Source organism: Lonchura striata, chromosome Z (genome assembly GCF_050655825.1).
Source record: "Lonchura striata isolate lonStrDom1 chromosome Z, ASM5065582v1, whole genome shotgun sequence".
NCBI lineage: Eukaryota > Metazoa > Chordata > Aves > Passeriformes > Estrildidae > Lonchura > Lonchura striata.
In genome coordinates this window covers 54424462-54438488 of record NC_140740.1, presented here as the reverse complement: position 1 = coordinate 54438488, position 14027 = coordinate 54424462, and the positions used below count along the sequence as shown (strand labels likewise).

The window sequence follows — 14027 nt, the reverse complement described above, 5'->3', positions numbered from 1 at the left end:
TCCTTTGTTCTTCAGGCACTGGAGGTTTTACTGATTACAAAACAGCTTATGAGTGATCCATGAGAAACCAATGATTAAAAATGGTATTGGATAGTGATTGTATCACAGACTGAGAGAGATCAATCTATAAGCGCTTTTGTATACATTTAGTTGAATTCTCTATTGCCTGTGAATGGGCTATGCTGCACATTCTTACAGATATTTGACTCATTTACTAATTTGCATTTTGTTTTTTAATGACCTTGGTTATTTGATGGATAAAACAGGCTACTAAGTCCTGTAAAAATAAATCTGAAGTTAGTACTGCAAATGGAAGGGTGTTCCTCTCAAGACAGAGTAAGAGAATAAGATGTCCTCTTTTATTACAACAGTACCACAGTGCTACTGTATTCTTCCAGAGTTTTTATTTTTCTGTATAGCAAATAGAAAGCTTAGAAGAAGAATTTAGTACTAATAAAGCAGTGGTATGGAGACTTCTCTTGAGATTAGCTATGTCCACATTGTCCATATGACAGCTATTCCAAATGCTAAAAATATTCCACATTCCAAAAAAAGAGATTAATTTCTGGGGACCTTTGCCAAACATTTGTGTAGAAACCTCAAACCATACTCTTATAGAAGTAAGTAAGACTGTAAGTCAGATTTGTGAACATGTTTCCCAGAGCTCATTTTTCTATAACAATTAATTCCATTGCAGCAAGAAAGCCAAATCTTGATCTTTTCAAGAACAGAAAGCTATGTGAATTTCAGGAGTTTCCAGCTGACTTTTTCTCAGAGTTCTAGAATTTATTTGAGACCTACGGGTTTTAACTATGTCTGGTTTATATAGCAGTGGGCTGAAATAAAAACATTTTAATAACTTAAGGGATTTGTATATAGTCAAATGATACTTTAGTTCAACATAATCAAGCTGCTGTGTACTCCTAAAGGACACTGAAAATTTAATACTATCACTTTAATACAGTCAAAGATAGAGAAGTTGAAAAAATATACTTAACCATCACTTACAGTTAGGGTGTTCTCTCCAATGATAAATAACTCAGGGTTATTTGTATCAATTTTTGCTTCTGCAGAGAGTTGTAATGTCTGGAAACTTAACTGAAAGAAAATATTAAAACAACTGTAAAGCTCTGTTGTAGGGCAACACAATTGAAATGTAAATATTCTAAAATAATTCTATTGCCTTGAAATGAAGACTTCACAGCCATAAAAAAAAAAATCATAGTAATAAGAAAATTAAAGCTATTTTAATATTTTCCCCAGCCAACATGTCAATCAAAGTAATAATATATCAGTAATCCACTTAGCAATGACATTGAGGAACTGGTTTTTCTTTTTATTTAATGTACAGTTCAAGCAAAACAGAAGGAAATATTTACATAACCCTCTTTATAGCTATTTCAAAGCTGTCACTGCTGCTAGGAGGGAAGAGATGGGGGGAAATAGCAGTGAGAAAAGGAGACACAGCAACAAAATACAGATGGGAATATATCTCTGGCCTTTGAAAGAAATGGAAACTGGATGTTCTTTTACTTCCCCCAGCCTGCCCTTCTATCCAATGCTTCTGTTTTTCCCCATTTATTTTTTCCTTTCACTATGTGTTCCTCTCCACATCTCAAATTCTGACATAGCTCTCTCAGCTTAAACAGAGAAGATGACAAAAATCTTAAGCCAATTCCTATTTGAAAAGGGACCTTGTGCCAGACCCAACTTCCCTCTGTGGATGTACTGGGAGGAGAGGTGCATGGCTGTGTAGACACTGACAGTTCACTGCTGTTCTTCCACAGCACCACAAGGAATGGCCTCAGGTTCATGGGAGCACAGGACCACTCTCTCCAGGCGACCCAAAGGCAATGCCTGCTCTGCCCTTTTTCCTCCTCAGCCTGTCAGGGCCAGGTGCCATGGGCAGCTGTGGGTCTGCAGTGGCCAACACACCAAACTGACTGGCTCTGCAGTGCGAGTTATTGCACTCCCTGCACTGTGGCCATCTGCCCAATTGGTGTGTCCTGGACACCTAAAAGTTTAGAAGCATACCTGATCACTATTCAAAGCATCTCAATTCCTAAACACATCTTTTCTTTGCTTAGCAGGTACTGGCAAGTCTGCTATGGCCTTCTTGGACTTCTTGGATTGCCACTAAATTAAAAGGCTGATGATATGCATGATTGAGTGCTTGCAAGATTATTTGTGCTGAATTTTGACAACGAAATAGAAAATTACAAAATGGGAGACGCGAGGGGAACTGTGACATATGAGCTTTCCTTCCCATCAGCCAGTGATAGTAAACAATCCATTCCCACTCACTTTTTTGTGAGTAACCTTTTGTTCAGGTCTCCACCTTCTGCATACCTAACAGAACTAATAAATGGTCTTGACCCAGCTGATTAGAAACATACAAATGCTAAAGACAGACAGATGCTTTTCGTCACACATTTCCACAACACATTTAACACCTATCAACCTGACCTTTTCCTTTTAAGAGTTGAATGCTGGAGCTGACAACAGCCCTGCTGTTAAATGTCAATACCTGCCACAAAAATCACCAGACACACTAAGGAGACTGCATCATGTTCCTGATGCATTAAGCAAACCCAGGACTCCAAGATCATTTGGTTGGTTGCCTAGCTAAGAAGCAAACACAGTCTAACTTCAAAAGTCTGTTAACTCATGATGAGTTATATCCGGAGGACACATGGGGATTGAAAATAGGCTGAGATATTGACGTTTCTTTTAAAAAATAGGTCTTTAAGCAAGGACTGTTTCTTTGACACCTACTCTAACAAACACAAAAAATAAATTGAAGATATTTTCCACACTTTATCAAATAAAACTGGCAGCACTAACAGGGTTTTGGTAATTTGATATGATTTAAAATTATCTCAATGTAGGTTGTGATGTTCAAAAGCTAAAAAGCGCAATTACTTTACAGGCTATGATGATACTGTGCTCTGCTGTCTTATGATGAGTTTTGTGGAAACTGAAATTCCCCCAGAATGAATCTAACAGATGTAGAAAACATTTTTCCAGCTGTGAAGGTTGTATTATTACAGCATTTTCTTAGATTCTGTGCTGAACTGAACTTTTATCAACTCTGTTATACAGCTTCACTACTTTAAGTTCAAGATTTCAATCTGGAAAAACACAAACCAATATAAAGGAAAGGAAGGTCTTTCTAGACTGTAAGGTCTCTGTACTGAACTTCGAAAAGTATCAGGAGTTTGAAAACACTTAAGTATATATCCATATATATATATATATATATATATATACATACATATATATATATATATATATATATATACATACATATATATATATATATATATATATATATATATATATATAAATATCTCCAGTACTTAAGTACTGGATCCTTCATAAAGATGCAGCTGATACTCACGGCAGCAAAGGTTCCATTCCAGATTTGGGTGGATATGTTCACAAAGTACTCTCCCTTCAGTGCAATGTCTTCCAATTTGCATGTGATGGTACTGCACTTCACGTTCTTACAGTTCTTCCAGGAGAAACAGCAAGAAGAGACAACAACATGCATTAAAAATGCACTTTAAAAATATTCTTGCAACATCCAGACTTTTTGCCCTTGCCTTTGCTGTTCTGTGCATACAAATTAAGTGCTTGCAGGCTGTGCTAAAGCAGATGCAGTGTCTGTAAGAACATCCATAGGCCAAGCTCCTGCTCTGTAAATGAGGAATGCCACCCCATCACAGCTTTCCTCACAAGTACAGCAATAGGCTCAGACGGTCAGCTCTGCTTCCCTCAGCTCAGAAGGTCCTGCTTACTGCAGCCCTGGGTTTTACTCACCAGTTCTTTGGAAGCTCTGAAGTTCTCTTTCATGAAAGATGGAGAATAAGGTCTTTTCCCTATTTGCAGTGGATTTATCTGAGCATCACAAGTAACACCTCTGGCCTAGGAAATATGGCAGGAATGAGACTGGACAACATGCTACTTGGTAGTTTATACTCATCATAATAATATAAATTTCTGGGCTTAGATGGTGGCGGTTAAAGGTTGAACTATGAACACTGAATTCTTTAGAAAACTAAAAGTATGAAATAAGTAATTCTTATGACACTTTCTTTTTTGTCCCTAGATTGACCTGAAGGGTTTTTCCTCATCTAAAAATTTCATTTTTACAATAACTTTCTCAGGAACTTGGAGAAGGACCTAACTGAGAAGATCCAGATACTCTACATATGCCAAGTAATTAGGCTAGTGTACTACTGGCATTGTGGTCCCTCTTTTATGAGGAAGGGACAAGGAGAAAAAGCATGGATTCTCTTAAGCCATAATATGGGGAGATAACAGATGTTTATATTACTGATAAACCCCCAAAATACAGTTCAGATCTATACCTCATCTATGGTGACTGCAGTTAGGTACATCAGTGGGTTGCCTTTGCTGGTCAGTTCGGGAAGAGTGATTGTTACTGATGACATCTTTACTGGAATATTTCCTGTTATTACCTGCAAAGTAAAAAACTCGGGAGTTAATTCAGGTAGCTATGCATAAATTATTTGATGCAGCAAGAAAATTAGAAATAATGGATGAGTATGGAAGAACTGGACTCCTTTTACATCAATTTTTTTCTTACTAAGACACTGGGGTAGTAATTTTGTGAATAGTAAAGCAGAAAGTATACTGTATAGCTCCAGGTTCCTGTCTGTTTTCTTAGTAAAGCATGAAATATATTTTGAAAAGCAAATATTTTGCCACGGCCAATAGGCCTGTTTAGTCTTTGAAGTAGCAGTTACAGGAATGGAAATGGAACATAATTTAACTTTCTTCCACGTTGCATATTTTGATCTAAGTTTTTTTCTGTGTTATGTAATAAGCACTGTGATTTGGCTAGTTCTTGCATCAGGTTTGAGCTCCTAACCCTTGCCAAACTTCCAAGTTTCAAAGTCCAAGCCTGCAAGCACTTGTTTTTCTTTATCAAGTTGTCAGGAGACTCTGTGAAAAAACAGTCTAAGTTGGCCTAAAGTTAAGCATTAACCACCTTCTAAATATGTACACAGTGCAGGACCAATCTCTCCCCCTTTCTAGTTGTACAAATGTCATCCTTAACCTTATGAAGACTCCAAGAACTTACGCTATTTGCAATTATTTTTTTACTTGACCTATTCAAAAGCCTCAAAATCAGACAATGAAAGCAGGAGTGTTTTTTTAAACAAGGTTTTGGGAGCAGGCTACAGAGGGAGCTGAGGCAACTTCTTGAACCAGAAAAAAACAGACTTACTAACCTTAACTGAGAAGTTGAATGTGGGGCCAATATCTTCAAAATTATTCACAGTGGAAGGAATGTTATGATCAGAGTATACTTCATAAAAGTTGATATTGGCAAGCCTGGTTAACAACCATAAAACAATACATTTCAATTTGGCAGCTGCTTTGAAAACATATGTTACTGGATATGGCTTTGTGAAACAGGTCAGAAGTACAGAGAAAGAAGTAGTCAGTCACTTAGATTGTTGTTTGAATTTTACAAAATTGGTTAAGAAAATGGTGTACTGAAGCCCAGAGCTGGAAAAAACATGTGAAATTAGGACAAGAGAATTGTACAGGATACAGACTCTCAAGCTTTTAGACCCTGCATTGTTTCAGGGCCATACTGCAAACTCCTCTGCACACAAATTCACCCTTGCAGTCATCATTTTTTCCCAGGAAGGGCCTGAGTAAAAGGCTGTCTCCCTTGGTACATCTGTAACTGGTGGGGTGTGAAAACACAGGCATCACCCTGCTTATGTAGATGGTACATATCACATAGTCCTCATAGTACTCTTGGGCCACATTCTTTAGAAATTATGGGGTTTAAAATCCAGCATTTCCAAAGTAATACAAGGGTGGTTTCAGCCCTCTGCAGCATGGAATGGCAGGTATGTGATGGAAGGACATGGTGCTTGAGGAGCTCTGTTAGTTGGAACCATGCTCAAAGGCAAGGAAAACATCCCAGTGCATTACACCCACTACCTGCTACCTGTGAGCAGCTACTCTGCTAAATCATGCCAGAACTGTGTCTGCTCTTGATCATTAACTTTCATTAGAAGGCTAATTTGAGCAGTCAAAAAGCAAGCTGGTCACTAGAGGCTATTACAGCTCCTACATCAGCTCTTCCTGTTCCACAAGGAATCTATCATCTTTACTGCTCTCCCTGTTTAATCTGGTAACATCTGGGAATACAATCCCAATATAATGTGTGTGCAGTCACACAGATGTGCTTCCTGATCAGTGTTGGTCCTCCATACTGCACTATGGATCCTTTCTGATCCTCCATACTTTCTCCCATGGGCCCTTTCCTTGAAGGGCTTGCTCACAAGGACTCCAAGGAAAACACACATATTTTCTGCTTCCTTTCTCCTGGAGATTCCAGTCCTTCCAAGATGCAGAGTATCAACTTCCATGTCCTTTCAGAAGTCTTTGGAAAGACATACTGCTACATCTTCTCCTAGAAACTCAGGAAATTAATCCTAGAAAGACTTCGCTTCAGCAAAACAATACTCTTTTCTCAACTCTTGTATATTAAGGGATTACTTCTTGGCTACATTACCTGCCTCAGGAAGGAACAAATTCCAGGTAAATACTTCCTAAGCCAAGTTATGCCATGGCTTAATATGCATTTCATTTAATTATTTTAAATTTATCATCTCCAAGAATAAAATAACCATTTTCTGGCAGTAGGTATTCCTTCATTCCTTGATGTGCATATGAAATTGCATTTTTTCATATTCAGGAGATGTAGCTGAATTCAAACCCTTGCTTTCCCTTGAATAACTTTTATAGACTCTATTCCTCGCTTCTTCCAAAGCATTTAATTTCATTTCAGTTCATATTTCTCAGCTAATTAAACCCATTGACTCAAGTTGGCACCATCTGAATTTCCTAAGAAGTTAGCCCTCTACACAGATGTTCCTGCAGTCTCTGCTGCTGCTGGCAAGGTCTCATGCAACTTTCTCAAGGAGCTGAAAGAACTTGCACCATTGACTCAAATGCTTCTCTGTACTTAAAATAATCTCAAAAATTCCGCTTGACTCTGAGACTGGTGCACATATTGATGATGCAGGGCCTTCAATATTCTGAAACTACTTCTGCAAAGATTAATTAAAACACTAATCTTCTGTACTGTGGTCCCTATTCTAGCTCATCCTACACAGAAGCCAACAGTTCTTGTAGCTATGGTGGTCTCTGAATATTAATTTCCTGGATCCATTGTTGCTGGGCATTTTGAAGCAGCTCCCTCTTTTTAAAATTTCTGTTATTCTCTGAATATCTACTGGGTTTTAAAATATTTGTTTATATTTATAAATTTGTGAACACTTTGGGATGCAAAAGCCTTTGTTCACCAAGAATTGGTGACTAAATGCATTAACTGTAATTACATGTTGATCCTAGAAATGGAGTATTTGGGAGAGATAAATAAATCTTTTCTTTGATGAAAATTCAAATATCCTACCTTGATCTGAGAGTGACACCAGTATATTTTTGTTTCAGTTGCAATCTAAGTTAAACTGTAACTGAAATGTTTCTTGTTTGGAACAGTAACAGACTCATTACTGTTGGAGTTCATCCCAAGTCAGCAAGCATTTCCAGGCTCAAGATACGAACTTTCAAGATCATATGAAGATAAAAGGCCTTAAAAGGCTTTTCATGGTCTCTCCCCCTGCCTGCTCAGCTGCCTCTCCTGACAAATTACCCTTCCCAGGGTAAAGGATCTCTCTTCCAACAGCCCTGACTTGCCTTCTACATGGAGAAGAAAGGGCTGGCACCAGGTAGAGGGGGTAGGTTTGAGCCAGAACCTGGATGGGTGCAAGGGAAAGCAGGGTGTCTGCTTCCAATGCCAGTGCAGCTGCAGCAAGGGAGAATCTGCCAGGTGTACCTCAGGTTTTAGTTCAAATCATTATCTCAAACTGATAAAAAATTTATATTCTTGCTCCAGGTTTAGCAAATACATCCATATTTTTTTTATTTTTTTTCTTTCCCTCCTTTACTGAGGGGGTAATATTTTTCCTTTTGAGATTCTTTTGTTTAGCTTTAATCACAGTAATTCCAGATTTGATCCCAGGTCATTATATTTGAGCCAAGAAACTCAATGTTATTATGCAGTATATACTATTTATGTTACCTAAACCACATGCACTGTTTGGCCTTTGTATCAATTCTGTTCACAGAAGCATCTGTAACAAGTTTTGGGAGGTAAACATGAGTCCACAACTTTCCTAAATTTATATATAAGTTTGGTTGGAAGGATGGACAAAAAATCTGCTACTACTCGTGAAGAGGTAATTTCTTATGACTTCCACAACCAAAGCAAAGCTTTGCTATATTTTAATGGCCTTTCAAGACTGTTAGTTCAAGTAGCTTTGCAAAATAACTGTGTCTATTTACATAAATCAGCATACCTTGTGAAGTGAATTTCTGCATCGTATCGCAAAGGAATTGATAAGGTGACCTGGTTGTCCGAGTCTTGCTGTTCCTTACTTTCACTGTTCATCAAAACACATTTGAGTCAGGTGTAATAATATTGTTTTATACAAATAAGCTTTTAATACCTAACTTGATTTAATATCATTATGTACTTTACCTCCATGTATGAAAACTTAGAACTGCCACATTCTGAAGATTTTTAAGGTTAAAATTAAAGCTGATATCAAAGGATACCTACGGAAGAGACAAGGAACACAAAGTAAATGAGTTGGTACAACATCCTGAAGGACATTATTAATGTGTGTAACAGTGTAACAGTCTAGAACTGCCCTCTGTATCTGAATTCTCTACAGATTTCAGTGTAATATTTTGATAATTTCTTAATATTCAGAATTGATTTGTTCTTAAATTCCCCTTCAAGTTGGCATTCTTACATAAACATGAGTTATTTGCATTTTAAAATTGTGTACAACTAGCTGTAAACTGCAAAAAAAGGTGTTCACAATTCCTTCATTCTAAACTCTAGCATTAACACAAGCTTTGTATTCACTCTTTTCTTCCATTTGTTCCTGCAGGTCCACTTTGAGCAATTTCATTAACATTCAGAACAAGCTTAACTTTCTATGTATGGGTTTTTTAAAGCTATTATTCTATATGTCATATATAGAATAATATACATGTTTATATATAATAATCATGTATATTATATAGAATAATATACATGTGTATATATATAGTATATATAGTATATATTCTATATAAAATACAGAATAACATCATGTTTCTGTTCTTTCAAGCAAGTTTTTTGTTGCTCTAGCTGATTATGTTAGAGGCTAGAACCCTGGTTCTGCTCTGCCATTGAGGAATAAGAGATTCCATGAAACTGTGGATATCATGAGGTTTATGGTATATATGGAAAAAGAAGATACACAATTCATCCTGGGGCTGTGTGGGCCTCCCATCTCCTCCCAAAACAATACTTGGAGAGATAAGATTCACAGAGCAGGTGAGGCAGTTACTCCAGGTTCACACTGCAGAAAGGATTTAATGGGAATTGTGCACAGTTCTTAGGAGCCTGCATATGATGCTCTATGCTTCTCTGCACCCAACTTTCACTCTCTAAAAGGTATATAGCTGCAGCAGCATTTGGAAGCTGTGGGTTGTGACAAATGAGCTTTGAGAGCCCTTTGTCCTTTAATGTGACAGGGAGTCACAAATTTTAAGCCCTAGCTTGCCTGTTTTAATGCCCTCTGTTGTAAAATCTAAGAAACCCTTATCAGCAATAAATGCAGAGTTATAGAAAAACAACAGCAGAGAAGGTTTTGGGTATCATTCAAGGTTATTTAAACATGCTAGCTGTACCTGTTGTCCTGTTCTGAAAACAGGATAGCTTATTTGGCAAATGACTGTACTTTGTGCTGTTCCTGTTTGACACAAGACTTCAGTCCCATCACTCTGCAAAGAAAACAGACAGAAACACCATCTTATTTCAGGTTTTGATAAGGCAGAGAGGTGTGTACCTTCAACAGCATATGTATTATACTAAGGAGGAGTGAAAATAGGTGGTATGGTAGTAAATCCAGGAGATGCAGCAGATGGGTGGGTCAGGGCCAGGAGGAAGTCACAAGGAAGGTGGGACAAGGACCATTTCCACTCAGTTTCTTGTGGGCTGCAATCATCTTACTAGAACTTTGTGCTGAGCTTGGAAGAAGGAATAGAGGCCAGAGAGTACAGATCAGCTCCACCACTTACTTCTATGAATCCTTTTTCACAGAATTTTTACAGAACTTTGCAGACATATTTACACAATCTTAGACCTGGAAGAAATCAAATATTCTGTAGGAAAATCTGCCACACATAATAGTTTGTTTACTACTTTCTAAAATATTGGCTTGTCATCATCCTTGATTCAAAGACAAATTCAAAATTCAGAGCCAGTTATCAACCCTTGGAAAAGAATTTATTAAAAACTACTGTCTTTTGTAAAAAACATTCCTAGTAAACATTTACCATTCATGAATTGTGCTACCAAAAAAACCCTCAAAACAAAACCTGCAAAAAGACCCATAGTAGATTCTCAGTTTGTGTTTTTCTTCCCACCTTAAAGCAGGCACACTTTTCGCCCAAACTTCACTTTCAGGCTGAAGTGCTTCTAAGCAAAAGGGCTTTTAAAGCAAAAGAAAATTCTAGCTCCAGTGTGGTCTTTTGGCAGGAGTGAAATGAACAATCTTGCTGCACAACAGGATGGGGAGGTAGAGGGGCACCCCCAGCACTGTGTGCAATACTTTGGCCAATTCATTGTTCAGAATAATGCTGCTCTTGGGCAGGAATGAATGCTATCCCTCCTCTCCCTTCAGTACAGGGATTGCTCTGGATTTCACCCCCAGGATTATCATGCACCTCTCCAGTAGGAGCCTGACCATATAAACCAAGCACTGAAATCTGCATTTCAGCCTTCAATTGGGAGCAACAATTTAAATTATAGGTATGCTGCATTCCCCAAAATAGTATGCATAATTCCTCTCTTTTGCTTTCTCTAAGATAAAATTTGTTGGAAGAAGAGCTTTTGGTATTAGCCATCATGTCAATCTGATTAACTGTCAAGGCACTGATTACATGGCCTTGGCAGTAACACTATTTCTAGATCCCAAGTCTGTGCTTTAAGGATTCATCATCAATGCTGCATGTCTGATTTATCAAATACAAATTCCCTGTGGCACAGAAACTGCTTAAGTCATGCTGCTGGGACTTAAGAAGTAGATGTGGGTGCCAAGGCCTAAAGTGAGGAAAAGATGTCTGAGGTGAGGTCAAACTCAAAAAGTTGCCAGCTTTTATGCTGAGTTGGAAATATCTCTCCTTGACCTAAATAAACTGATATGCCGGGGGAATAATTCTGGTATCCAAGAAAACAAATTGTGAGAGAGTTTTGTACACACATTCTTTTCTGGAACAGGCACTGCTAGAAAGGAAAAAAAAGAAAATTTCTCTGAGAACCTCAAAAATCAGGGGCAATAACAGAAACAGTGAAGTTGGGTATCACGCACCGGTAAAGAAGATGAAGCGAAAAACAAGTTGTCTGAAAATGTAGCCTGGATTCTGGTGTTATAAGCATTTTCCTTTTTATTTCTCAATTTCACATTGAATGTTAGTCTTCTGTTTTTGCTGCTGACAATAAACTGTTGTTTGCTGTTGGAAAATAAAGTCCATTGTTGTAAATAGAGGTACTAGAACAGCTGTGGATCAGGAAAATGTGTTGCCCAAAGCCCACAACAAATAGCAAGCAAAGCAAGACATTTCCTACATTGTATAAGCTTAAATGCCCTGCTTTCTAAATCCCTTGGTGTAAGAAATTCTGTGATGGTGTTTCCTAAAACCAGATAGAATTATTGTATTCCAAAAGTGCAGCACTTTGACTACGTGTTGTCAAAGTTTCTGCTGAATTTTCAAGGGGTCTACCCTGGTGGGAAGGTGGACAGAGTGGGCAGCACACATGGGCAGCCTTATTTCTGTGATGTACATATGTGCATATACATTTGACGTGGACTTAGAATATGTGCTGCCCAAATAGCTGACCAAAACTCCCCTGGCACAGCTACTGTAGGATCCTCACTGCTCCCTGCAGGAGGGATGAAGACAGCTGCTGCAGCTGCTGCTGCTCTCTCTTTGTGCTCCCTTTCCCAACAGCAGCCAGTCAGACACAATTTGTTCAATAATCACTATGTACTCATCTCTAAGGTAACAAAACTTGGGTTGGTCTAAGCTGACAAGAGTCCTACTTCTGTGTCTGTGTTCCTATCCTACCTCTTTTTCCTTGATTAAATTTAGATTAAAATGTCATTGCATTTTTAATTGGTACTGTTTCTAAGTAGATGTTAAAGTGGAAAGGTGTTCTCCTCTAGAAATTAATCCAAAGCCTACAGACAAACCAACTGTTGAAAACACTGGGCTTTAACAGTTCCACTGATTCAGCTCTTACCTGTCATCTGCCTTCTGCTGAACATTCAGAACAAGATCACAGATACAAAGTTCATCTTCACCACAGTCTTTAATAAAAGGAATCTAATAAAAACAAAAACATTTTCTAAATGACAGGGCTCAACCTTTAACATTATCTGAAGACACTAGAATACAAACATCTTCAAGCTGAAGCACGTTCTTGGCTTGTAGATTAAATCCTCTTAGGACATGAAAACCCTCTGAAGGACATGAAAAATATTGGCAAGTGAATGAGTGAAGTGAATAATGTGTTGCTACATCTCAACTGATCCAAGAACTGTACAGACAGGTTACTCTTCAATGACAGCAAAGGTGATGTAATAAAATTAGTTCCATCTCTCTTCTATGTACTTTTTTACTGTAGATAAAACTGAAAGAATTCGTCTTTGCCATCAACTAGAAGTTCACATCAATAGTAACATGGCTGAACTATATGCTTGTTATGTGCTATGGTGGCTGGTGTGTGTGTGTGTGTGTGAGCAAGCTCATGTAATACAGGCAAAGGAATGAAAGGAACCAGGGGACACCCCTCCATGTGACTTACTCAGAGCACCAGTTTTCACTTGCATGTACCTTTTTGGTGTTTGTTGGGGCCGCACATTATGGATGTGTATGGCCACGAATAGTAAATCTGCATACTTACAGTATAGGCCACAGATGCTGGAGAAGATATATCCAGGACAGGGCTGGAGCCAGGATTTGCAAGGCCAATGTCAATGCGCAAGCTAAGTGAATTCACTGCATCCGAAGGCTCCTGTAAAACATGCATGGTTCAGATGATGGCTGCCAGCACAGAAAACAGGGTAAAAATGATAATTTCTATTGTGAATTGAGAATGGGCAGTAAAATAATACTTGCTCCAAAAAAGGAGTAGCAACAGTTCAAAGCTTCATTTCTTAAAGAATATAATTTTGTGAGATTGACTAGTGTGGATTCCTGTAGATTAACAGTTTTCAGTGTGATTTCCATGATAAAGCTGATTTTTCTAGGATTCCTGGAGACTGTGCACATCAAAGTAACTACTAGGACTAAGGAACATGCAGATTGTCTGCAGCTGTAGGAGCTGGTTCTCAAAGCCATCACTAGGTAGCTTTCATTCTCATCTAGCTGCAGAAGCCAAATTCCTATTCCACTCTGCCTTACCATCACAAAGAGCATCTGGGCCTGAGTGACACTAAAATACAGTAAATGCCATGTTTCCTTTTTTTCTCAGTCATGGATTAATCACTGTCTAGTCCTGTGGCTCACTGCTCCACATGGCACTAAATGTGATCAATAGGTTACTGCAAACCAGAGCAGGGACAGAAGTCCTTTACCTGACCTTGCATCATGCAACAGAGTTTAAGGCAAGTCTTAAGGCTATGTTCAGGCTTTAGTTCTGGAGAAACATAGATACCTCCTTATTTTTATTAAATTCCTTGGTGTGTACCGGGGGTTAGAATGCATCCGAAGTCTGCCTGAATGTTACTTTGAAGAAAACATTTGCATGTATGTTTTAGTTCTTACAGAAGAGTCTACTCAGAGGGAAATTAAAATCTATTTAAACTATAGACCATGGGCTCTATATTACACCAAAGCTGAATAACAGAATT

The 14027-nt window shown here is 38.2% G+C and overlaps 1 protein-coding gene across 5 annotated transcripts in view; it reads right to left on the bottom strand.

Annotated features, from left to right (window-relative positions):
- ITGA2 (integrin subunit alpha 2) overlaps positions 1 to 14027 on the bottom strand; it is a 68294-nt gene that overhangs the window by 6063 nt on the left and 48204 nt on the right. For all 5 annotated transcript variants that reach the window (XM_021553879.4, XM_085566544.1, XM_021553878.4 and 2 more), the window contains 11 exons: positions 13079 to 13189; positions 12416 to 12498; positions 11484 to 11625; positions 9802 to 9894; positions 8597 to 8673; positions 8415 to 8498; positions 5262 to 5364; positions 4374 to 4484; positions 3823 to 3927; positions 3401 to 3514; positions 1009 to 1098 (listed from right to left, as the gene is read on the bottom strand). In XM_021553879.4, the coding sequence (XP_021409554.2) occupies positions 1009 to 1098; positions 3401 to 3514; positions 3823 to 3927; positions 4374 to 4484; positions 5262 to 5364; positions 8415 to 8498; positions 8597 to 8673; positions 9802 to 9894; positions 11484 to 11625; positions 12416 to 12498; positions 13079 to 13189 (1113 nt within the window). The remainder of the gene's footprint in view (positions 1 to 1008; positions 1099 to 3400; positions 3515 to 3822; positions 3928 to 4373; positions 4485 to 5261; positions 5365 to 8414; positions 8499 to 8596; positions 8674 to 9801; positions 9895 to 11483; positions 11626 to 12415; positions 12499 to 13078; positions 13190 to 14027) is intronic.